This window comes from Cnephaeus nilssonii (assembly GCF_951640355.1).
Source record: "Cnephaeus nilssonii genome assembly, chromosome: 12".
Classification (NCBI taxonomy): domain Eukaryota; kingdom Metazoa; phylum Chordata; class Mammalia; order Chiroptera; family Vespertilionidae; genus Cnephaeus; species Cnephaeus nilssonii.
Genome location: NC_137083.1, coordinates 17,701,737 through 17,726,335, shown reverse-complemented (window position 1 = coordinate 17,726,335; position 24,599 = coordinate 17,701,737). Strand labels below are relative to the sequence as shown.

General features: G+C 41.3%; 1 protein-coding gene across 1 annotated transcript in view; it reads left to right on the top strand.

Moving 5' to 3' along the window:
- The first annotated feature begins 4,651 nt into the window (after window positions 1–4,651).
- The window catches only part of TSPAN13 (tetraspanin 13), a 28,987-nt gene continuing 9,039 nt past the window's right edge, over window positions 4,652–24,599 (top strand). The window contains exon 1 of the mRNA XM_079785597.1: window positions 4,652–4,934. Within this exon, the coding sequence (XP_079641723.1) occupies window positions 4,872–4,934 (63 nt within the window). The 5' untranslated portion in view covers window positions 4,652–4,871. The remainder of the gene's footprint in view (window positions 4,935–24,599) is intronic.

Below are 24,599 nucleotides of genomic sequence, written 5' to 3'. Positions count from 1 at the left end.
ATGTAACATTAAAACTATGGTCAATTCTCTTTAAATTGTAATCTCGTTTGTACATAATGAATAAGGAAAAACAGGAAGAGAGGATGTGGGCAGGGGGTGGGGGGCGGGAAAGAGGCAAAGAGTAAGTGGATGATCACATCATTAAAGCTATCATCCCCCTCATTAAAGTCAGCTGATCAGTGGTCAGGTTGGATTTATCTGGCCATGAATCTGGATTTGCCCGTTAGGCCTTGGAATCTATAATAATAAAAGTGTAATATGCTAATTAGACCGGATGTCCTTCAGGATGACCTTCTGGATGAAGCCTGGGTCCCGGCTGCCAGAGGGAAGCTGGTGCTGGCAGCCAGGGGAAGGAAGGCCTACTCTTGCACGAATTTCGTGCATCAGGCCTCTAGTTGTATAAAATGCTGTAAGAGCTGACTAGGCCACTAAAAATAGACACAGATTCAGAATTGAGATTTTAGTCTCATATTATACAACAAGGTCCATATATATGGATATGTTTTAGTCCCATTGGCATCATACGGAGGAGGGCAAAAACCTTGGTAAAAGCAAGAGAAAAAAACTTCCAGTTTCATTTGTGATGGAAAGAAAAGCATTTTCTGAAATTGAATGATGATTTGAAGTCTTTTGGCATGAATAGTGAAACATCCTGCATAGCAAAAGGGAGACTGACTATTATTGTAGGAGGGAAGAATGTGTTGCATTTAATTGCTAACGTTTGGCAAAACATCAGAAAGAATAATAGAGAAAATAGACATGGAAGGAGAGAGGTGGCTATTGATCAGCATCTTTGTTTTATTCTTGGCTAAGAAACTCCCTTCTCACGATTCACTGAATCCAAAAGATTGCAAATCATGAGGAATAATGGACAAGAAAAATCTGTAATAAAAAAAAAAATCCATTTATCATTAGAAATAATTTAACTGGATCAATTTTAGTTAAAAGTACTGACAAACACTTTTTAAATTGGCATTTACTTTACTTAATAATATGACAATGTCCATATATATATGCATATGTTTTAGTCCCATTGGCACCATATGGAGGAGGGCAAGTGCATTATTTTTTTGTATTTGAAAGCCAATGACTGAACGTGGATGGGTTACTAAAGCAGGCTCATTACAGGGAGGTGTGTTGGATGTCTCTGATATCAGACTTTGGCTCAGACTCCCTGCTGGCCTTGCCATATTTTCTTAAAACTGCACTGCAGTCTAAGAGCGTTTACCATCCCTCACTCCCTGTCTTCCTCCCTCTCTCCTTTCTTCCTTCCCAGAGGTCAGACCTGAACTGTGTTCTTTTAGCTCTCCCAGCCTCCCTGCAGCTCCTTTCCTCGTTTCCCTCACAGACGTTTCTCCCAATAAATCTCTTGCACATCTGATTGGTCTTGCTGCTTCTCAGAGCATCTGGACTAATGCACAAAAACTCTATTTGTCTTGGCTCAAAAAATATATATAAAACAAAGGAGAAGAAGGAGAAATTAGTGTAACAATCTCCTAAATTGTGCTATGTAAATTAAATGTAAGAAACCTATGTAAAACTGATTAGATTTAGTTTGTCTTTGTCTTAAAACTATCTTAAAACTATTTAAAAACCAGTTTACTTAAAGACCCACTTCAAAAAAAAATCAATTATCCATTCTATTGATTTTATGGGCAAATTTCTAATAAACATAAAACGTCCTCTTCCACTTAATAAGATACACCGTCTCTTAGCTTAGTCTTCATGGAACTCTCTGAGCCCTGGAAGATTTCTGTGCTTTACAACCTGGTTGTTACCTTTTTGTTTGCTGTGGGATGTTCTTTGATCTCTAGTTATGTCCTTGGCTCCAGTCACATCCTATGAGATCCCTTCCTTCTGCTGTTTTACCCCAGCCTTGAAGGGCTCTTCGCTTTTTGCTACTTCCTTAGCCTGTGGCAGCCACTACCTTAGGTGAAGACACAATTAGATAAAGACACAGATTTCTTTGTAGGGAGTTTTCTCATCTTTCCTGTCCGGACTCCAGCTTTTAGTTACTGTCATATACTTGGAGAAGGCCTGTGTGCCTTGATAGAGTTGGGGAGGGAGCACTCTTGTCTGACCACAGCCTTTGGGGCGTTATAACCCTTGCACTAAGTGAACACCCATGAGTGAGAGCTGGCAAGTAATTGTAGACTCACGTTATGGCTCCTTGTGTAACAAAATGCTTGGTCTCTCTGACTCCATCTTGTTCAAGCTTGCTTTGTTCCCATGGCCTTCAGACTAATAGCTTCTTTTTAGTCTTCCATATAGAGTTGCTTATCATTAGAGGAATTTTGCTTGCAGCTTGAGGAGATAAGGGAAATATGTATTGTTTATCAAAGATTTGCAAGAACCTCCTGGCCAGACTCACACCAACTAGCACAATCTTCCTTGGACCCTTGCTGGTCCCCACATGTCTGCGATGGTCAATCACCTCTCTTCCCTCCCCTTTCCCCTTCCTTTGACATAAAATAAGCCTGAAATCTTTACTTTCTTTAGATAGATTTGGAGTTTCACTAGGGTGCCCACCTTCTCAGTTGGGGCCTTCTTCTTGATTAATAAAACTTTCCTTACTCCAAACTCTTGACATTTTGAGTTTTGTCCTTTCAAAGCATTGGGCTGGTAACACTGGATTAGAAACTGTCACACTAGTCCACATTTGGGCATTAAAAGATCAATTAGTTGCTTTCTTTTTTTAAAATATGTTTTTTTTATTGGTTTTAGAGATGAAGGGAGAGGGAGAGAGAGAGATAGAAACATCAATGATGAGAGATAATTATTGATTGGCTGCCTCCTGCATGCCCCACACTGGGGATCGAGCCTGCAACCAGGACATGTGCCCTGATCACCATGACCTCCCGGCTCATAGGTCGACACTCAACCACTGAGCCACGCCAGCTGGCCTTTGGTCAAACCTTTAACTAACTCACCCCTAGTGCCTTTGCAGGGCCAGACCAAATGATTTTGAGGGCCTTACTAGTATATGCCCCAAGGGCAGACCATTCCTCACCCCTACTTTAGTTCAATATCTCTGGGGCCTCAGTTCTCTGATAGGATTTTTTTTTTAAAGCTATGCTTTTGTAGTTTATTTAGCTCCTTGTTAACATGGACGAAATGGTCTTTGGTAAACTTCTACATCCCAATCCTAAGGAGAAATCATTGGTTTCCTTTCCCAATTCGCAGTAGTTTCTCTGTTTTCTCGTTTAAAGGCCACAACTCCCATCAACTACAGCTCTTGCCTGGCTTCTGCAACTGCTCCCTTAATTGCCCCTCAGACTTAAGGGAAATCACAAGTACTTGCTTTTGCTAGGTATGAGCTGCTTCACCATTCGTTGTTGGCTTCCTTTAACCTTGCCCACACTTTTGAAAAGAGTGGCTTTATTAACAACTCTTTTCATTGATGCTATTTGAATGAACCATCTCCTTCCTGCAGGACCCCTGACTGATAGGTGGCATTTCTCTGAGAAAAAAATAAAGAGATTAAACCCAGAGGGAGAGGGTTGAAAGTATATTGAAGAAAACAGAGAGAGTTGCCATAGTTGGTTGAATACGTTGAAGTGGTGGCAATGTTGGTGACACCCAGAAATGGGAAGAGGAAGACTAGATTCTCCCTGCTAATACTTCTTTAGTACGCCTCTGGCTTTTAAAATGAAAGTCAAAGCATCAAAGTATTGTTGGAGATAGGGAGTCATTTTCCAGATGGATTTTTGGCATCCTTCTTGGTGTATACAGAAGGTTAACGTGGAATACAAAAGCTGAAGAATCAATGGGGCCTTCTTAATGTGGTGGGGTTTGGAGAGGTAAGGAAAGGGCAGAAGGGGGAGCAGAGAATTCCAAGGAGACAAATTATTTTAATCAGCTGATATATTTTAACATATCCTGAGCATTTACTATCATATAGTTTACTCAACATGAATTCTTAGATTCCATGTATGTATCTGAAAATGTCTTTATAAGAACGTTTTTTGGTAGAAGGTACTATGAAATAACCAAATCTTTTTTTTTTTTTTGGTTTATTAATACTGTAGGTATTAAAAACTTTTAGATTTACTAATATAGATGTTACTTATTGAGCACTTACCCTGTGCCAGACACTGCAAAAAGCTTGACAGAGTGTTCATATCCCAACGTATAGGTCAGGAATCTGAGGATACTAGATGCATTTCTACCGTAGACAATAAAGTGATAATTAATTGACCGAGGTGAAGAATGTCATTAACATTTTTTTTCAGCTATTTGTGAAAAAAAAACTTATTAAAATTCAGAATTGGTAAACAACAAAAGAAAAATCTCTCCTGATCTTCTTTTGCATGCACGTATTCGCAAGTTTATTAATCTTTTGCCAATCTCCAGGATAAATCTGACCTCATTCAAAATGGTGCCACGTCACCCGCCGGGGCCTAGACCTGCGAGGAGCTGTCGGGTTCCTCCGGGCCAGCGCGGATCCCCATCCAGCCCCGCCCTCCCCGCCTCACCTGCTCCCCAGGAAACCACAGCGAGGCCGAGTCCCCGGCTCCAGCTGCGGCTTCCTCCCCGGCGCCCAGGGCCGCCCCGCCCCTCCCGGATCCCGACTGGCTGAGCGCACTCATTTGCATATCCCTACCTTTGTTCCCCGCTGGCGGCCAATCAGCGCGCGGGGCGAGGCGGGGGCGCTGGGCGGGGTTCGGGCTCCAGCTGCTGCGGCCGCAGGTTCCCGAGCGGGTCGCAGCCGCCCTGGGCGCGCCGCGCACAGCTCCCCCAGCGCCGGGTCCTCCCGCCAGTGTCCGCGCGGCTCTCCCGGCTCGGCCAGGCCCCGAGGGCACAGACAAAGAGGCTTGTTCGCGAGCGGGGGCCCCGTGTACCTGCAGTTGCCGGGAACCACAGGCTCCAAGATGGTTTGCGGAGGCTTCGCGTGTTCCAAGAACTGCCTCTGCGCGCTCAACCTGCTCTACACCGTGAGTCTCCCGAGCCCCTTGCCGCCGGCCCGGGGGCTTGGCACCTGCTGGGCCCGGTGCCCCTGGGCTTCCCCCTGCCTGGCCCGCGGCTCTCTCACGGCATCCCACGCCCCCTTCCCGTCTTCCCACGCTTTGCGCGCACTCGGGCCTCGCCTGCACCCCCCGAAGGCGACCGGGAGCCGACGCTGGTCGCAGTCCCTTCTTTTCCCCGGATGGTGCAGCCGCGGTCTTTGTGGCTCGCCAGCCCGGTCCCTGCCCCATTGCTCCACCCCGCCCCCCTCACCCACCTCCTAGCCTTCCAGTTATTTGACCAGACCTTCCCTCGCGCCGACCCTTCGGAGACTCCCTCCGGCTTCCCAAAGCCCTCTGGGGCGGGTGAGGGGGCGGGTTCGAGGACCGTTTTTGCAAAACAGCGTGATCTGCCACTGACAAGGTGGCCTGTGCGCCCTGCGCATCTGGGTTAGCTCTGCGCGCTCCTGTGGTTTCCATCGAGGCCACAGAGGAGGTTCGCAGGATATCCGCAGCTTCCGAAGTTTGTTTTGTTGTTTACAGAAAGGGATGTCTTTTTTTGGGGGGGGGAGGGGGGCGGTTTTGCTCCCACTGGATGCTTTTTCCATATGTCTCCCCTCTTATCAATATCCGAACTCCATTTTAAACGACATCTTCCAGGAAAATACGTGAGCCTCCACCCAAGTCGTCCCTCTCCCTCCTGCCAACCAGCTTGGGCCTTTTCGTTTTCACGCTGCAGCCTCTCCCTTTGTGGTTTTTGAGCTCAGTTCTGGGTGAGCCCGGAGGATGGGAGAGCAGGTTTCCGCTTAGCGACTGCGTACCACGTCCCAGGCTTTGACAGAGGAGGTTTTTGTTCACCACACTGACATCCATGCCAGGCAAGGGGTATTGTTTAAATACACAAGGTAACAGACCAAAAGGGTCTTCATACGTTTACACGGCTGGTAGCTGGGGCTAGTCAGGAGTTAGAACCCAGGCCTGGGAATCCGGATCTTCCCACAGGCTTCTCTCCCAGCGGGGAGATACTTCCTCTGCTGTCACCATCCCTCCATCACAGAGGCTTGCTTCCTTCTATAAACGCACCTGGCCTGTTGCGGCCCCCACCCTGAAAACAAACCCAGCTCCCCTGCAGTAGCAGTGAGCTGGGCCATCTGGGCAGGCTTAGGTTACGTCTTCGGAAATGAAGAGGCTGCCTCGTGGTCACCCATAGCAGCGGGAGGCTGGGTCAGTTGACCATTACTGGCCCTGTGTATGTGAACGGGACTGCAAAGCTTTGGAGGCAGGACAGAAGCTGGAATAAAATAGGCTTTTTCTGGTTAGTTAGGAATCTGATCAACATGGTCACTGATGGTCGACTTGGGGAAAACAGTTCTACACCACCTCACGTGGTACTGCTCCGTGTAATTGGAGATCCATGGCAGGTTTCAGATTAAAATCCACCTTTGTCTTACCTGAAGCATGCTTATCACGTTGATTATTTATTGAGTAAACGCTGACCGATTCTCCAGGTATTTCCTTTCATTCGCATGAATGGTCTGCTTAGAACGTCAGGTTCATCGTTTTGTGCCCTGACCTCTACCCTCCCCCCCACCCCCCCGCAATGATTTAGTCACCTGTTCACCAGACACTTAACCTTATAGTGTCTGTTTATAGCAAGAAGGTCTACTTTGCCTATAACTTGACTGCGATGTCTGTATATAATGTGTAATATGTACATTTTTAAATCTACTCCTATTGTTTTCAAATGATATCATTTCTACTTGTATTTGCTGTGTATCAGGGAAGCAAGGAGAAAGGTAATTCTAAAGGAACATATTAAGACTTTTATGCCTACTCTAAATTATTGACCATTAACGTGTATTCTGTTGATTTTAATAGCTATGTAGTAAAACTCAATTAATTGGGAATTCACAGGGCTGTAAAAATGGTTAGCCCTTTTAAATCCTCGGCTTCGTAGACGAAAGGATCTTTCTTTAATGAATTAGTGTCGATTTCTTATACACCGTGAACAAGCTACAATAACTTCAGCAGTTTAAGTTGGAGATGAACGAAAAGTAAAAGTTGGACCACGTCTTCAATAGATGCTGAAAGTGTACCAGGGCTATTATTTATATTCTGGATTTTCCCTGGTAGCTCCCTCAACATTTTATGAAGACTTGAGAGTCATGCTTTTTTTTTTTTATTTTTTTTTTTAGGCAAGAATAGGAGGACCCTTAGGTAGGTTCCGATCCCACCTGAGTCACCATCTCTAACATATGCTCAAAAATGCAGGATTGGGCCTGAAGTCGTTTCTAAAAGTGTTTAATAAAATCAGAATTGCATAAGGAGTGGCAGGGGTAAAGGCCACGGCTTGCTGTGTCATCTCTTTTGTGTTGAAGATTTTCTTGAGGAACTTAGGACTCTACCAGCCAAACTGTCTGTACTCAGATGGCCTGCTAATAAGCCTGAGATTAGAGCAGAAATTCTGATCAGTTCAGAAAGCATGTCACTAAAATAGGTTCGAGGGAACGTTCCCCAAACTTGTCATGGACATTTGATCACTAGACAAAGGTGCATGTTGTCCTTGTTGTTATGGTTTGGTTGTTTTAATTAATAGGATCCTTAGTACTGAACGACTGTAAATGTAGTAATATAAACAGTTCTTAAGTATGGGAAGAAAGGAAGAAGCTAGTCTCATTGTGCGCCTTCATGAGAAAGAGAAGGACTTGCTTCAGAATGTTCACATTTAAAGAAACTGAGCCCTGGCCGGTTTGGCTCAGTGGATAGAGTGTCCACCTATGGACTGAAGGGTCCTGGGTTCGATTCCAGTCAAGGGCCCATGCATGGGTTATGGGCTCGATCCTCAGTAGGGGGCATGCAGGATTCTCTCTCATCATTGATGTTTCTATCTCTCTCTCTCTCCCCTTCTCCCTTCCTCTCTGAAATCAATAAAAATAGTTTTAAAAAAATAGTTTTTTAAAAAAATAAAGAAACTGAAAGTTTCTTCTTGGGTACCTACTATGTGCTAAGCACTGTTCTCAGTCTGGGAACACAACAGTGATCCCAACTGGGCTTTAAAAGCAATACACTTTTATTGAGTCTCTTTTTTTTATTTGCTATATTTCCTACGTATGATTTCAAGAGTTTTATTCAGTCAATAAACATTTGCCTACTGGGTGCTGAAAACTGTGGGAAATGATAAACACATACATAGGCAAATACGTACCCATTCTGTGAAGACAGATCTAGTTGAGATTCATGGAGTGGGAAAATTAAATGCTGTAGATGAGAAGAACTGCCTTCAGGTGAGGTAACATTCAGGGGAGATCTTGAGGGTTAGAGAAATTAGGGGAGTGAAGGTATGATTGGATTGGGGAAATGTAGAAATTGCATGCGTCTTTTTTACAGAGCTTTGGATAGAAATACAAGTTAAAATTACTTTGGGAAAATGGTTTATTTTATCTTTAATAGTTTAAAAAATAATTTTGATTGTAGGTATTTTGGCAAATGGTGAAAAATAACTTTTAAAAAGTTATACTAGTGACTTGGGAATTTTAGGAAATATGAAATAAATGATGTATTACAATATGTATAACATTTTGAAGATTTAAAATACATCTCTTTGTGCTTCTTAAGCAAAGACTTTTACAAATTGCACTGTTGAGATTATATATAGTTGAGATTATATGTAGATTATATGTAGTTTTAACTAAGAATGTAAGGAACAGAAAACAAGTTAAAATGTGGTCTTAACACGGAAAAGGCAACTTCAGAAGTTTCAGTTTTGTGTCTTTTTCCATAATCATTCTTTCTTCTAAAAATTTTCCAAGTTTATTTCTATTGATTTTTTTGTTGCGATTTTTTCCCTATGACTTCGAGTACTTTAATAAACCCCCCCCCCCCCAAACAAAATAACATTTCTATGCAGCACCAAAAATTATACTGATTTCTGTTTCTTCCAAGATACACATTGTAAAATGGGTCAACATACCATCTTTATCAGATAAAAACATATCTATCTATGCAATTTATGGGGAGAAAAAGCACAGGATTCAGGAAGAAAACTCAAGTTTGAACACTAACTCTACAACTTGCTTGGAATGTAACCTTGGGCAAACAGTTTACTTGAGCTTCAGGTTTTTTTGTTCATTTATGAACGGGTGATATTTTTTACTCTTCCCTTATGGGGTTATAGTGAGGATAAAATGAGAGCTGTGGATGTACTACAGAAAAGAAAAATTAAATTGTTGTGAGTGGAAAAATTGAATTACCTTACATTTCTGAATTATAAACTTGCATATATTATCATGAAGAAGTTTTCAAACTAACAGACTAGGGGTGTTAACTGATGCAGGCACTAAGCAAGCAAGAGTTTATAGCTCAAAATAGTAATAACCTTGTTGGATATTTTAGTGTGTGGTTAGGTTTATATTATTTTTCTCTCTGCCCTTGTTCAAACGACTGGATGAATTAAAAATACTTAAGTGGTTGCGGAATATTTACTTGCATTTCGAATTTAAAAATGATTCATTATTTACAGAACCTGGGATTTTCACATGATGCTGTTGTGCTGATATTTATAGTCTGCCTTTGTGCCATTTATGTTTGTCAAGTTTCCCAGCTTTTGATTTTAAAACACAGTAACAAAAATGTGCCACTTATGTCATTTCTCACTTGAGATGAGATTATCGACTTTCACAAAATTTAACTCCATAATTGAGAGGCATTTACAAAGAACAGTTAATTTTGGGGAAAAAATGTATTTCAGCCTACTTTTGAAAAGTGAGATTTGAATATTTCAGTGGCTTAATTTTACATACAGTTTTAGGTGGTTTAAAAGTGGGCCATCATCACTTCAAATACATTTGAATTATTGGTAAGGATAGACTAAGTTGAGTTTCTTTTACTTTTTTTTTTTTTAATCACATATTACCTGAATTCATCCTCCAGACTGTCTTACCATACTAAAATGAGTAACCCAACCCCACTTGTAATAATGGATGAAACCCTTGGAAAATAACCCCAGATTCTTTAACGTGCCATGCACGATCTGTCACCATCTGCTCCTCCCATCTGCATCCTTTTATAGATTTCACCCACAGAGAAGTCCCCCGATATTTTGCCCTTTCTTGACTTTCTGTCTCTGCTGATCTTCTGCTGACCACCTGTAATGCCTTGCTCTGTCTTTGTGAAGTTACTCAAGTAGAGCCTTTTCTTTCTGTAGTCAGATGAATGGTTTCGTTAAATTTTCACTTGAGAGTCTTAATACTTGAATGCCACCCTAACTAGTTCAGTCAGGATTCAGGCAGAGGGGAAGAGCATGTGATTTTAAAAAAGTTATCTAGCTATCTTTCCCTCTCTATATATCTTCCTAGCTATATACATTACAGTGAAGGCAGAGAGCCCATATTGTAAGACTTTGTCTTACTTTGGCTTTGCCATTGACCCTACCAATGCTCCATATTGTAGATAGCTGTGTGCTTGCTTTTTCCCAACTAGACCACTAACCTTTTGTTGGCGGACATTATAGCTTCTTGTTTGTTGCATCTTTCAGTGAGCAGTATTTTTTAACAAATATGTTTTTATTGATTTTTAGAAAGAGAGAGGAAGGAAGAGGGAAAGAGAGAGAGAGAGACAGACATCAATGTGAGAGAGAAACATCGATTGGCTCTCTCTCGAACGCTCCCCTACTGTGGATGAGCCAGCAACCTGGGCATGTGCCCTGACCGGGAATTGAACCAGTGACCTATCGATGCATGGGAGGACACTCACCAGCTGAGCCACTCTGGCCAGGGCCCATGGTTTTTTTTTGTTTTTGTTTTTGTTTTTTGTTTTAAAAAAATACAGAACCTATACTCTATAATTATTTCCTGAATTGAATTTGCAGAATTGGCTGCCCCCTTTCACCAGAGATCAAGCATACCTAATGGTGTATAAAAAAATGATAATTTGATCAAAATTAAATGTGGAAGACAGCCAAATATTTTAAAACATGAAAGTTATCATTGGGTTGAAAATAGTAAAATGTAGGAATTACCTTTATCTATCTACTTATAGAATCTAATATGTTTCTTGAACTACTCTTTTTTTTCTTTTATTGTTGGCCAACCTTCTATATATTTCTGAGGTTTTCCTGAAACTTTTTCTAACTTCCCGTAAAATTGTACTATAATTATAGTTGGCTAGGGTTTTTAATATTATTAGTCTATTGTATTATTAGTCTAATATAAATGTATTATCAGGTGAATTCAAGTAATTTTCTTTTATTCATTCTCATAATAAATAGTGATTGGGCATCATCAGCAGTGAACAAAACCAAAATCAAACATCCTGCCTTCATGAATCTTACATTTATGGGGAGAGATGGAGGATAACCAAATGAGTAAATACATTATATATCATAGTAGAAGGTAAAAACTTGCTATGATTTAAAATGGAGTCAAAAGAATGAAGAGTGGTAGGGTGAGTAGGGGAGGATAAGTACATAGTTTTATGTATTGTGGTCAGGATTAGCCTGCTTGAATCAAAGACTTGAAGGAAATGGAAGGACAAATGGACAAGTATTTAAGGTCGAGGGTCTGGCCTTCGGAAGGAGCCTGGAGGAGTATTCGTGGTTTATGCTAGGGGCAGAAAGGAGTGTGACTGGGACAGAGTGAGCAGGGGGAAGAGTCATAGGAAATGAGTCAGAAGTTCTGGGACCGAGAGTATGAAGCGTCTTCCGAGCACTATAAGGACTTTGTGCTTTTATACCAAGTGAAACTGGTGCGTTTGGACCTGATTTTCATTTAGCAGATTGTCTGACTAGTGAATGGAGAATAGCTTATAGATGGCAAAAATGGAAGCGGTGAGATCACATGTAAGGCTATTGCGGCAACTACGGTGGTTTGGACCAGTATGATAGCAATGGAAGTAAGAGAAATAGTCAGATTTGGGGTATATTTTGAAGGGAGGGGCGGTCAACATAATTTCCTGATGGATTGGAATGGGGTATGAGAGAAAGAGACAAGTCACAGATTACCCATAATTTATGGCCTAAGCAAGTGGCAGGATAGATCTGCTATTAATGGGAATGGGCAAGACTGAGGGTGGAGCAGGTTTTGGGAGGAAAATTAGGGGGTCACTATTAGATGGGATGCCAATCAGATACCCAAGTGGAGACCTCAAGTAGCAGTTAGACTGACAACAATGGAGTTCAGGGGAGAGGAATAGCCGGAGGTTTAAATTCATGAAGCCATCAGCATTAAGAATGACGGAAGAGTTGAGACTAGCTGAAATGAACAAGTTAGGATAGATGGAGAAGGGCCGTGGTCCACGGATTGAACCAAGGATGCTCTTACAATGAAAGCTTTGGGAGACAAGGAGGAGCCAGCAAAGGACTCTGAGCAGGAATGGCCGGTCAGGAAGGAGGAAAACCCGGTCGAGTTTGATGTTCTAGAAGCCAAGTGCAAATTGTTTTAAGGAGGTAGAACTGAACATCTGTGTCAAATGCCGCTAAGTATTTAGATGAGGACGAAAACGTGATACTTGAATTGATCAATGAGGTAGTCATTAAAAAGGGCAATTGTCCTTTTATTTTTCAGATTATAGACTATATATACCCCTCCACCATAAAGATCTGCTTTCCTGAGTGCCCAGCACATGGCTTGCATATGATTGGCATTTAGTTAATTCAACGAAAGCATCACTGCAGGGGTCTTCTGCCCACAACTCCACTTCCTGTTGCCCAGACTGCTGCAGAGAAGTAAGGGATAGTGTTGGAAGTTCGTTGGCAGCTGTGGGTGCCATCTCAAACTAGTTATCCTTGGAAGATGACAAGTCAAGGTCCCTTACTTTTGATTCCCTTTGTATAATTTCCTCTCAGCAGTTATTACTTACTATATATTTTGTGCCTAAAAGCATACAATAATCTGCTTGGCACGATGAAGAAAAATATGTGACAAAGGCCTCGTAGACTTCTGGTGTCATTTGAAGAAGGAAAATTAAATGAACTGAGGTCTTGGCATCAACACTAAATGTCTGGATATTTAGCAACATCTAGATTTATTTATAGAATTTTCATATTTCCACCCAGATGTTTGGCATTGTAGAAACACGTGCTTCATCACTGCTGACTTTTTCTTTAGTTTCCACATTAAGCAGAAGTTCAGAGGGATAGGTCAGTATTCAAGTATAATTCCTCATTGGGAATGTTGAACCTTAGAGAGGCAGATCGTCTGAGGCCTTTGTTTTCTTTTTTTTTTTAAGGTCTTCTATTGATTTTTAGAAAGGGAAAGTGGGGAGGGAGAATGAAAGAGAGAGAGAGAGAGAGAGAGAGCGCGAGATATCGAACCCGCAACCCTGGTATGTGCCCTGACTGGGAATCAAGCCTATGACCTTCCAGTGCACAGGACGACACTCCGGTCAGGGCTGGGGCCTTTGTTTGCTTTATACATGTGTGGATGCTGTTACATTTTGGTGGTGTAATCCTTCTAAATGTTATTACTGTTTTATATTTCTTACCCTCCACTACCACCACCACGGCTCTCTTGCTTTTGTGCTGACAAAGCATTTCTGAATCATTTCACAACAGCATCAAATCCAGGTTTTTCAAATGTTCCACGTCCCCTTTTATCCTCAGAGTCACTCACGTGCCCTGGTAGAATTTGGGTGCTCAGAAGAAAAAAATACTAGCTGTTGTAGAAAGAATTCCAGTCTTTCTTTGCATTGTGTTTTTGAAATGTAGATATTCAATGAAAGAAGGAAAACCTTTTTATAGGTTTCATAGAGAAAGAATAATCTGGAACATCAGGAGGCTGGATTTCTTCTCTGCAAATGTTGTATAGGTTAGGGAGTAAGCTTTTGCTGGTCCTTACCACATTTTGAGTGATGTTACGAGTTCTTTTCTCCAGCAGTATATTTTGAGTACCTTTTTCGTGCCAGGCACTTAGCCAGGTGCTGAGACGATCAAGTCTACATGAGCCTTGATTGTATGGCACTTAAAGTGTAGAAGAATTCAAGGTATGGCTGGAGGTGGGAAAGTGACTCATGAATCACCTCAGAGGTAATCCAGACCCTTTGCATTCTTGGACTTGTCAAGCTGGGATTTGGACTTTATGCTAAAATTAGAAACAAAAGATAGCCAGTGTGGATATGGCCTGATCTTAGGCTGGCTTTAAGGAGAAGACCATTAGAGAACACCATATTAGAAACAAGAGTTCATTGTAAGTAATAGAAACCGAGTCATTGCTACTCAATACTAAGCTTTATGATTTTCATGAAGCAACATGTCCAAAGCAGGTGCACAATTCAAGCATGTTGTCTAGTCGTAGTCTTCATCTGTTTTCTTGCTCCATCATCCTTGGATGTGACTTTCTTCCTTGGCACCAAATTGCATCTGTAACGCTAGCCATCATGATTTGTTCCATGCCAGAAGGATGATGCTGTAAAATGCTCTTGCCTGGTAAAGTTGAGTCATTTTTGGGGGGATGGTGGTGGGGGAACAGTTTAATTGCGGTATGATTGACATATGATAAACTCTCCATTAAGATATAAATGTAATATAAATGTAATGAATTTTGACACACACACCTGTGAACCCATCATCACATTCAAGACGTTGAAGATTTCCATCGCCCCCCAAAGTTGGCTTATCCTCCTTTGTAATCCCTCCCCCTGTTCCCAGTCTGCAGGCAACCACTGACCTGCTCAGCAGTAAAATTTAGGCTGGAGTTAAATTTGGTCAGTGTAGGAAGGGTGTTTGCAGAAGATGGCCGAGGAGAGCGGTCGGCAATCTCATTAGTCAACAGAGCCAAATGTCAACAGTACAACGATTGAAATTTCTTTTGAGAGCCAAATTTTTTAAACTTAAACTTCTTCTAACGCCACTTCTTCAAAATAGACTTGCCCAGGCCGTGGTATTTTGTGGAAAAGCCACACTCAAGGGGCCAAAGAGCCGCATGTGGCTCGCGAGCCGCAGTTTGCCGACCACGGGCCTAGGACATTTCTCTGGCTCATTGATTTCCTTGTTGTTTGGGAAGGTGGTCACAGTGGTGAAGGTAGACAGAGTCAAAGCAAATTTGCAGGCATTAAAAAAATTTATGGTACGTGCTTGCAAAATGGAGCCTATATTAACCAGAATTCTTCATGGGTTATAGATGAGCTTAAAAGAATGTGTTGGCAAGGTAGCATAAACTCTTAAAATAAATATAATTGGACATCCAGTAGTTGTATCATCAAGTCTGACTGGATCAAGAAGCTCAGAAAAGGCCAGAATTCTCTTGCTCCTTCTATCATTTCTCAGCTCACCTTGTCTCTGCTTAGATTATTTTTGAGGCTAGATCTTTACATGTGCAAGATGGCAGAATCCATTTTAATTGTCCTTATAGCTTGCTATGCCAGAGGAGCCCATTTTCAAAAATCTTTTTATATCCCTTTATTATCATACTAGAGGCCCAGTGCATGGATTTGTGCACCGGTGGAGTCCCTCAGCCTGGCCTGCGGGGATAGAGCTGAAACCAGCAGTCCAACATCCCGAGGGGTCCTGGAGTGTGAGGGGGCACTCTGCAAAGTTGCTGTCGCTCGGCAGCTCCTGCACTGAGCACCTGCCCCCTGGTGGTCAGTGCATGTCATAGCTACTGGCCGGTCAGCCGACCACTTAGGCTTTTATATATACTAGAGGCCCGGTGCATGGATTTGTGCACTGGAGGGGTCCCTCAGCTTGGCCTGCACCCTCTCGCAATCCGGGAAACCCTCGGGGGATGTTGGGTGGCCGGTTTCAGCCCAATCCCCATAGGCCCGATCCAGACAGGAGGGAGCCCAATCCCCACAGGCCCAATCCACTCCTGCACAATACGAGCACCGTGGGACCCTGATCCTGTGCATTGAGCATCTGTATCCTGGTAGTAGTACACGTCATAGCGACCAGTTGACTGGTCGTTTGGTCGTTTGATCACTTAGGCTTTTATATACACTAAGTGGCCAGATTATTATGACCACCTGATATTTGTAGGCAAATTAGCTGCACACTGCATTGTATGGGGTATGGAAGCCAAAGGCCTGTTCGAACACCTTCACTGTCTGTAGTTACCAAGATAAAACATCTCCAATTTGCACAGGCACACAAGGATTGGACAGTCAAGCATTGGAAAAAAGTCATGTGGTCCGATGAATCATGTTTTCAGTTGCATTTAGATGCATTTGACTAGCATCTCTTTAACTTACTCCCTATTAGACCTGGCTGTATGGTCAGGGATAAAAGAACAATGAGGTCCTCTAACTCCAACGACCTTTCTATGAGTCAACTACCAGGTTCATTTTGTGCTTTTTCTTTTTCTTTTGCCTGACCTAGAAATGTTGGCACATACAGTACATTCACACAAGTACACGGTGCATTGCCTGGAGTAGGGGAGCCCGGAGAAATGAGCTCTGTAGTGGACATCTATTGCTTTTACAACCCAGCTCATACATTTCTTGTAAAACTCTTAATCATAGTGTCTCACGGGCCCCCTCCTACCACCACCAACAGCAGAGACACAAGATTCCGGCCCATCAACCATAGTTGTTCATCCTCCTATTCCGAGAATTTCGCGGAAACAGCATGAAAACATGCACCCCACATGCATGAGTACAACCCTTCAAGCTGGTGGGGGCAGTGTTATGGTTTGGGGCATGTTTTCCTGGCATGACTTGGGCCCTTTAATTCATGTGGAACGTCTGAATAGCACAACATACCTAAGTATCGTTGCTGATCAAGTTCATCCTATCATGTTGATGGCGTATCCCAATGGAGATGGCTTCTTGCAACAAGACAATGCGCCATGCCACGGTGCTCGTATTGTGCAGGAGTGGTTTCAAGAACATGAGGGAGACTTTACCTTGCTTAGGTGGCCCCCACAATCACCAGATCTCAATCCAATTGAGAATTTGTGGGACGAAGTTAAAAGAGCCATCAGGCAGCTGGTTCCACAACCATCAAATCTCACAGAACTGGAGAGTGCTAGTCATCAGGCATGGCGTCAGATTCCTCGCATCACCTTTCAACATCTCGTGGAGTCAATGCCAAGAAGAATCGCCACAGTATTGAAGGCAATAGGTGGCCCAACGAAGTACTGATGGGGTGGTCATAATAATCTGGCCACTCAGTGTATATAGATAGATGGGACATCCCGATTGACCCTATTAGTTTATGGACCCATTCAATGGATCAATCACTATGGATAGGAGGATGAGCAACTATGATTGATGGGCCGGAATCTTGTGTCTCTGCTGTTGGTGGTGGTAGGAGGGGGCCGGTGAGACACTATGATTAAGAGTTTTACAAGAAACGTATGAGCTGGGTTGTAAAAGCAACAGATGTCCACTACAGAGCTCACTTCTCCAGGCAGCAATTTGTCTGGTTCTTCTATTCCTAATTCTAAAACATTTGGCTAACTCCTTCATTATTTGAAAGGGTTAGTGTAGTGGTTTAATACTGCAGCACCCACTGAAACTGAATTATGGAGAACATTATGCACATATACTTTTTTTCTTTATTCTACAGTGGCATTGTATATATCAACCCAGAAGGTACAAAAATACATGTTTATTAGTTTTAAATAATTTTATTTGCTAGAGTAAGTGAAAAGATAAAGGCTTTTAATCCAGAATAGAACTTCTGGCTCCCCTACCCCAGGCAATGCACTGTGTACTTGTGTGAATGTACTGTATGTGCCAACATTTCTAGGTCAGGCAAAAGAAAAAGAAAAAGCACAAAATGAACCTGGTAGTTGACTCATAGAAAGGTCGTTTGAGTTAGAGGACCTCATTGTTCTTTTATCCCTGACCATACAGCCAGGTCTAATAGGGAGTAAGTTCAAGAGATGCTAGTCAAATGCATCTCAATCTGGCTGCAAAGAAAAAAAAAAAACTACAGTTTCTTAGTCAATATAATATTGTCTTTAGTATTACACCTCAATGTTAAAAATTACTTAGCTGTATTGTTGGGCTCTATGATATACGTAATCCTACAGGGAGAAAAAATGCGCCGAGCAAAATGTTTCGCACCGTCGTGCCTCTGTGTCACTGGGCATGTCCTTCTACTACTTTGATTTATCACCTCTAACGTGAAGGGACTGACTCAGATCACGGGCCGCAGCTTTGTGCCTCGGTGTTCTGGGCCGTCTCTCGTGAGCCTTGACTGAGAATTGCTGTGTCCTTTCCACTAGTGCCCGCTGTTTCTTCCCAAGCACCATCTATCCGTGTGCGCGTACAGTGGTTTTGCCTCCACCTCTTAGGGTTTGCTTGGGGAAGCAATGCCAGTTGTAGACACCCTTATAATCTTGCTTCGGCATCATCATAGTTCTTGTAATCTCTCCTTGAAAAGCGATTCACTTTTCTTTGTTTTAAAGGGAAAACAGGAAAGGTTGGCGCTTCCTGCTCATAAAAACATTGCTATCAACGAGCTAACAGGTCCATAATCTGTTTTTATCAGCATCTGTCTCAAGGGAAGGAAACTATTTGTCATGGGTCTAAATTTACTTTCTATTACAATGGTCTCCTAAGGAAACTGTTGTTGTTGAACAAAAGATTCCTGCAGTTTCTGTGTCTACCAAGTTCCAGTGACAAACAGAGGCTTCTAAATTATACAGTTAGAATTAATTTTATTGGAAGTTAACAATGGTTAGATCGCTAGTTTGGGAGACTTCATTATAATCCCATTCTCTAAAAAATTACAAACCGACCATAACCTAATTACCACTACTCAGAAATAGTTTAATTATTATCTTTAAAGAGTTCCTTTATAGTAACAGTTAAAGAGGCTAATAATCAAATCTATTTAGTTGCCTATCATAAATAATCAGGTTTTACTTCTAATTTAAAAAGTGAATTATGACTACTTGGGGGATTTTTGTTATAATGTGTTGAAAATACCGGTCACATACAAGAAACCATTTATGTTGTTTTCAAACTTTTTAAGTAAAAAAAACCTGACATACTTTGCGGGTTTATCAGAAAATGATTAGCTCAAATAAGTTTATGTTTGGACAGTTTCATAATTGTAGTAATAAATTCAGAATTTGTTGTGCATTGAACAGTTAAAGCTACCTTCTCTCCCAGCTTACAAATGAGAATGTGCATTTGTGTGTGTGTGTGTGTGTGTGTGTGTGTGTGTGTGTGTGACGTGTGCAGGCGGGTGCGTGTGCTTGGGAACTGGATATGAGAAGGGGGTGATAGGGTGGTATCTTGTTCCATACATAGGAGCACCCAAGTATGACCCTCAGCTTTGCTTTCTGTCATAAACAAGCGGAGATGCAATGAAGTATTGCCTACTGACTTCAGATGTATACCACCTTTTCAAAAGCCTTTCTTTTCCCTAAATGGAGCAAATTGTAGGAGAGAATGTGGATAGTACTTGGAGATGCACAGATAGGAATTAATATGAAATATCTGAGAGACAGATGAGATCTTGATGTAAGTAGCTGTGTTTGGGGAATAGTGAGAACAAACTGGATAAGGAAAGCTGGACCAATTTTCAGAGGAAAGCAAAGCAGAAGAATGTAAAATTGGTTCTGTTAAATTTTCGAAGCTAGTTTTAATCAGGAAATATTTCATATGCACGGTAAAATAATATGCGCTCTCCATCCCATTTCCCATTTTTTCTCCTCTCAAAAGAAGTTCCCATCCTGAAATCAACATCTGTCATTTCCACACATATTTATATGTTTATGACAATTTGACCTATTAATCAACCACCAAGAATAGATATGGTATTGTTTGTGTTTGAAAATTTATACATATATACATGCTTTATCAATATTTATACAATTTTTTCAGATCTTTTATGTTTGAAATTTATCAACTTAATAGAAATGGATCAAAATCATTTGTATTCTACTATGTGATCATACCAGTTTATGAATTCCCTTGTCATGGTGTTGAGGTTTTCAATTTATTACTATTACAAATAAGGCTGCGGAAATCCTGATATGTGTCTACTCCTCTTTTTCTTGAAAAATGATTTTGCTGAAAGCTTATCAATTTTTTTCTTTTTTAATGAAGCTTTATTTATCCTTCCTATTACATGTTTCTCTTCTTTCTGTTTTTATTGGACTTGCTCTGTTTGGCTCTTTTTCAGGTCTGCATTTTTAAATATAGTTTTGCTTTTCCCCCCATGTTGTTTTTATTCCTTTTATCTTTTTTAGTGAGTTTAATTTTAGTGTTATTTATTTGGTTCTATTACCTCAAATTCTTGGGAATGCTAATTCTTCTTTTGCATCTCTGTTAGATTTTTTTTTCTTTGTGTTTTGTGATTTTTGATTGATGACAAAGTTTTTATTTTATTTTTTCTTTGGGAATGGTATCAGGACTGGGATTCAGAAGGGCCCCTCCTGAGTCATTGTGGATTTGTTTCTGTGAGTTTTTCTCTCCTAATTTCATTACAGTCTGTGATCAGCTTTTATCTAAATTGCTTGGCTTGAAGGTTGTTGCATGCCTGGGGCGTGTACATTTAGACTCTAGACATGGGCATGGTAGGCTTGGTGTTTCTCTCTTGCAGAAGGTGTTTTGCAGAGACTGAAAATCTTGACTCTCTTCCTGGGTGTAATGGTGTGGTTTTTCTACAACCCCTTACACTGGAAATACAGATTTCTGGAGGTCCTTCCTAGGTAAGGGTCTTAGTTCCACTTCCTGGTTCTGCCTGGTTTAAAACTCAAATCCTTCCCCTTTAAGGGACTGGAAGTCCTTCCCACCCTCTCCTGGGCCCCCCACAGCCCCACTTGTTTGCTTCTAGTTCTGACTTTCAGTTCTCCCTTTCTGGCCTGTGTGAGTTTCCCACGGTTTCTCTGTGCTCAGCTATGTGTTTAAATTAAATGTTACAGTCTTTCTCAATATCTTAAAGTATCTGTAGCAGGAAGGATTCTGTGATGACAGTTTGGGGCCCACCTGATAATCCAGGATAAGATCCTAATTAAGTCACATCTTTTCTCATATACGATACTCTTTGTTCTGTTGCTGTGTAAGGTAATAGTCACAGTGTGGATGGGCATGTTTCAGCCTACTACCTGCTCCTTTACTGTATCTTTGGCCTGTTCTAGTTATCTGAATGTTTTGGATTATTCTCTGAACCCTGACCCATCTTTAGATAATCTCTGACATCGCGATTCTTTGTAGGGACTTGTAAGTTTTCATTTCCTCCTACACTGATTTCTAGAACAAGAGTCCACAAATTAACAGCCCACGGGCCACATCCATTCCATTGCCTATGATGGAATAGCCTGCCAACTGAGAATGGTTTTACAGTTTTAAATGGTTGAAAAAAATCAAAGGAAGAATATTTTCGTTACACATGAAATTTACATGAATTTACATTTCACGTCTTTAAATGAAGTGTTATTGGACCTTGCCCTGCTCATTTATGTGGGCATTTTCTATTGCTACTTTCCTGTTACAGCTGAACAGTGATCCACAAAGCCAGATGGTAAATCTCTGGCCCTTGACAGAGAAAGTTTCTGGTTGGTTCTCGTCGGGATGTCTTGTCTCTGGCTTTAGGGCACAGAGGACATCAACCATTGGTGCATGAATATTTAACTCGTGGTCAGAACTTCATTAATATAGTAAGGATTTGGTATGAGTCCCAAAGGATTCTTTAAAACTATGGGGTTAGAAGACTTTTAGGTATCATATTATTCATGCTTCAGAACTTTTTGGCTCTAAGACTCAAATAAAGAAAGATAGAGTGATAGTGTTCCCCCTTAATTTAATTGAATTAAGATCTAGAGATCATATCCAGGACTTGAAGTTGGCATGTGTGCTGGTTAAATTTTACATGTCAACTTGGCTAGGCTGTGAGGCTCAGATGTTTGTGTAAGCACTAGTCTAAATGTTGCTGAGATGGTATTTTTTAGATGTGATTAACATTCACATTCAATTGATTTTAAGTAAAGCAAATTATCCTCCGTATTGTGGGCCTCATTCACAACAACAACAACAAAAAATTGAAAGCATTAAGAACAAAGACTCAGGTTTCCTGAGGAAGAAGGAATCCTGTCTAAAGACTATCATAGAGATCCTACCTGCATTTCCAACCTGCCACCCTGCCCTATAAACTTCAGACTTACAAGTCCCCACAATTGCATGAACCAAGTCCTTAAAGTAAATCTCTCTCTAAATAAATATCCTATTAGTTCTGGTTCTCTGGAGACCCTGACTGATACCGCCAGGCACTTTGATGTGTGGACCATCCTCAGTGTTTGGTTCGATGATGCAGTAAAGATGCTAAGCATAGCCCTCTCTCCTCCCTGAGGTGAGGCCTGTCCCTGCATCATCTCGCCCTTCTTGCTTCACACCTCCTTCAGGTTCTGCCTTTTGCACCTCGTGAAAGGAAACGTGCTATATTTGGATGCCACAGAGTCAGAAATAAGCTCACTTGTGATGGGGCAGAGAGGACTTTTTCTCACCCAAGGTGGTTCGAAGTGCTGAGAAGATTGCGAGTGAAATGATAAAAATGAGACAGAAGCCAATGGACCTGCTGCTAAGAAGCCGTTGAGAAAACGAGAGGGACTATGCACATTTCTGGGTAGCAAAATTTGTGAGAATATTTTCCCTCCCCCTCTCCTTCTAAAAAGGAAAGCTTTCAGTGTGAAATAACTGCACTGGAGGAGAAGCCCTGTACCCCCATCACTGTGTCTGTCATGCTTCTGGTAGTTTCATTCTCAAGTTTTGCTTCTTTGTAATAAATGGATAAAGATACAAATATATGTACTGTTTGTCAATATTTAGGAGTTTGACTGGTATCTCTACATGTGTGCGAAGTTATATATGCCAAGTCATTTGAAATTTGTGTCTAGTAAACTATGATCACATGTATCAAAAATTATACATTTGAGTATAAAAAGACTCATTGGAATGAGTGGTGATTTATTTTTTATTTTGAAAGTTTTTATTAGGCCTTGAAATGGTGCTAAAAATATTACATTTTTATTCATTTTGATTTCTCCCAACTGGGTTTTAGTCTATCAAGTTGTTCCAGGAAATGGTGGACTTTCCACTGAATTGAAGATCCTATCTCATTCCTGTTCTCTCATCCCCATTTTTCCCACAGATCTAAGCTATATTTTTCATCAGCTAATTATAATCTTCATATGCACGCTATTGATTTACATGTTATTTTAAAGAAGTAATTGTAACTTTGAGTTTTTTAGGTAATGACAGATTTTTGAGGCATGTGTTCTCTCTCTTCACTTGGTTTAGTTTTATAATATACAAAAGTGGGCAAAAGTAGGTTTACAGTTATTCATATGGAAAAAAACATGCAGGTTATGAAGACTACAATAGCTTTATTAATTCAGAAGAATATCACAATGCAACTATAAATCTACTTTTGCTCACTCCTTTATAAATAAAATTATATATATATATATAAAATGCCTGTGGTCATGATGCCCTCACACCGTAACGACTGTTCACCAGGAGGCTGCATGCGCAGCGAGGCGTGCGCAGGTGGGTGGGGACTTGATGCTGCGTCCCCATGGGCGCCGGTGGGGGCTTGACGCTGTGTCCTCACGGGCGCCGGTGGGTCTGTGTCTCGCGTGATTTTGAGGCGCACACAGGTGGGCGGGGACTTGACTCTGGGTCTTGTGGTGCCAGTGGGACTTGACCCTGCGTCCCCGCAGACACCGGCCCAGACTCATAACAGAAGGGAGGAGGGAGCCGGATACTCGCAATATTAAAATATTTCCTCTAATTAATTCCCTTTTTATGTGCACGAATTTCATGCACTGGGCCACTAGTTGGAATATAAAATAATTTATACTCAGAATGCCATTTTTACTCTGAATACATAATATTCCTTTCATCCGGAAAGTTCTAACGGTTTCTCTCCATACAGTGGGCCCTTGAGTAATGCAGGGGTTGGGGCACTGACCCCCAAACAGTTAAAAATATATGTATAACTTTTGACTCCCCTAGAACTAAACCACTAACAGCCTACTGTTGACCAGAAGCCTGACTGATAACATAAACAGTTGATCAACACGTATTTTGAATATGTTATATGTATTATATATTGTATTCTTACAACAAAATAAGCTAGAGGAAAGAAAAACGTTAACAAGAAAATAGTAAGGAAGAAAATGCATTTACAGTGCTGTAGATATTTATTGAGAAGAGTCTGCATGTAAGTGGACCCACACAGCTCAAACCTGTGTTGCTCAAGGATCAAGTGTATATGAATTCTAGTAGAATAGATAATGCACCTAAAGCACTTTCTTTCAGCAACAACTCTGTGAGAAACTTTTGATTGTCCCCCATGACCAGGTTCTGTGATAGGTTCTGGGGAGATAAATGAAAAGGTGGAAAGATGGTGGGGAGGGAAGCTTATTCTCAAGTTGCCCAGAGAAGGGTGAGATTAATTTAGTTTGTTGGGGAGTAGGAAGGCATCACAGAGAAGGGTGCGGTCCAACTAGAAAGATACATGATTTCAATGTGAAGAAATCAGCATGTTAGAATGAAATGTATTGGAGTCTAGGAGCTTTATATGTGCTATTATTTCAAAAACTTAAGTAGAAATCAGTTAGACTTAGTATAAACCAGAGGACCTCTGAGGGGCTCCATAATAATTTTTGTAGGTTATTGTTGGTTTTTTTTAAAGCATGACTGAGGGTTGGTGTAATTGGCTAACACAATGCTATCTACTGAGATCATGTGTGCATTCTAGTGTTGAGT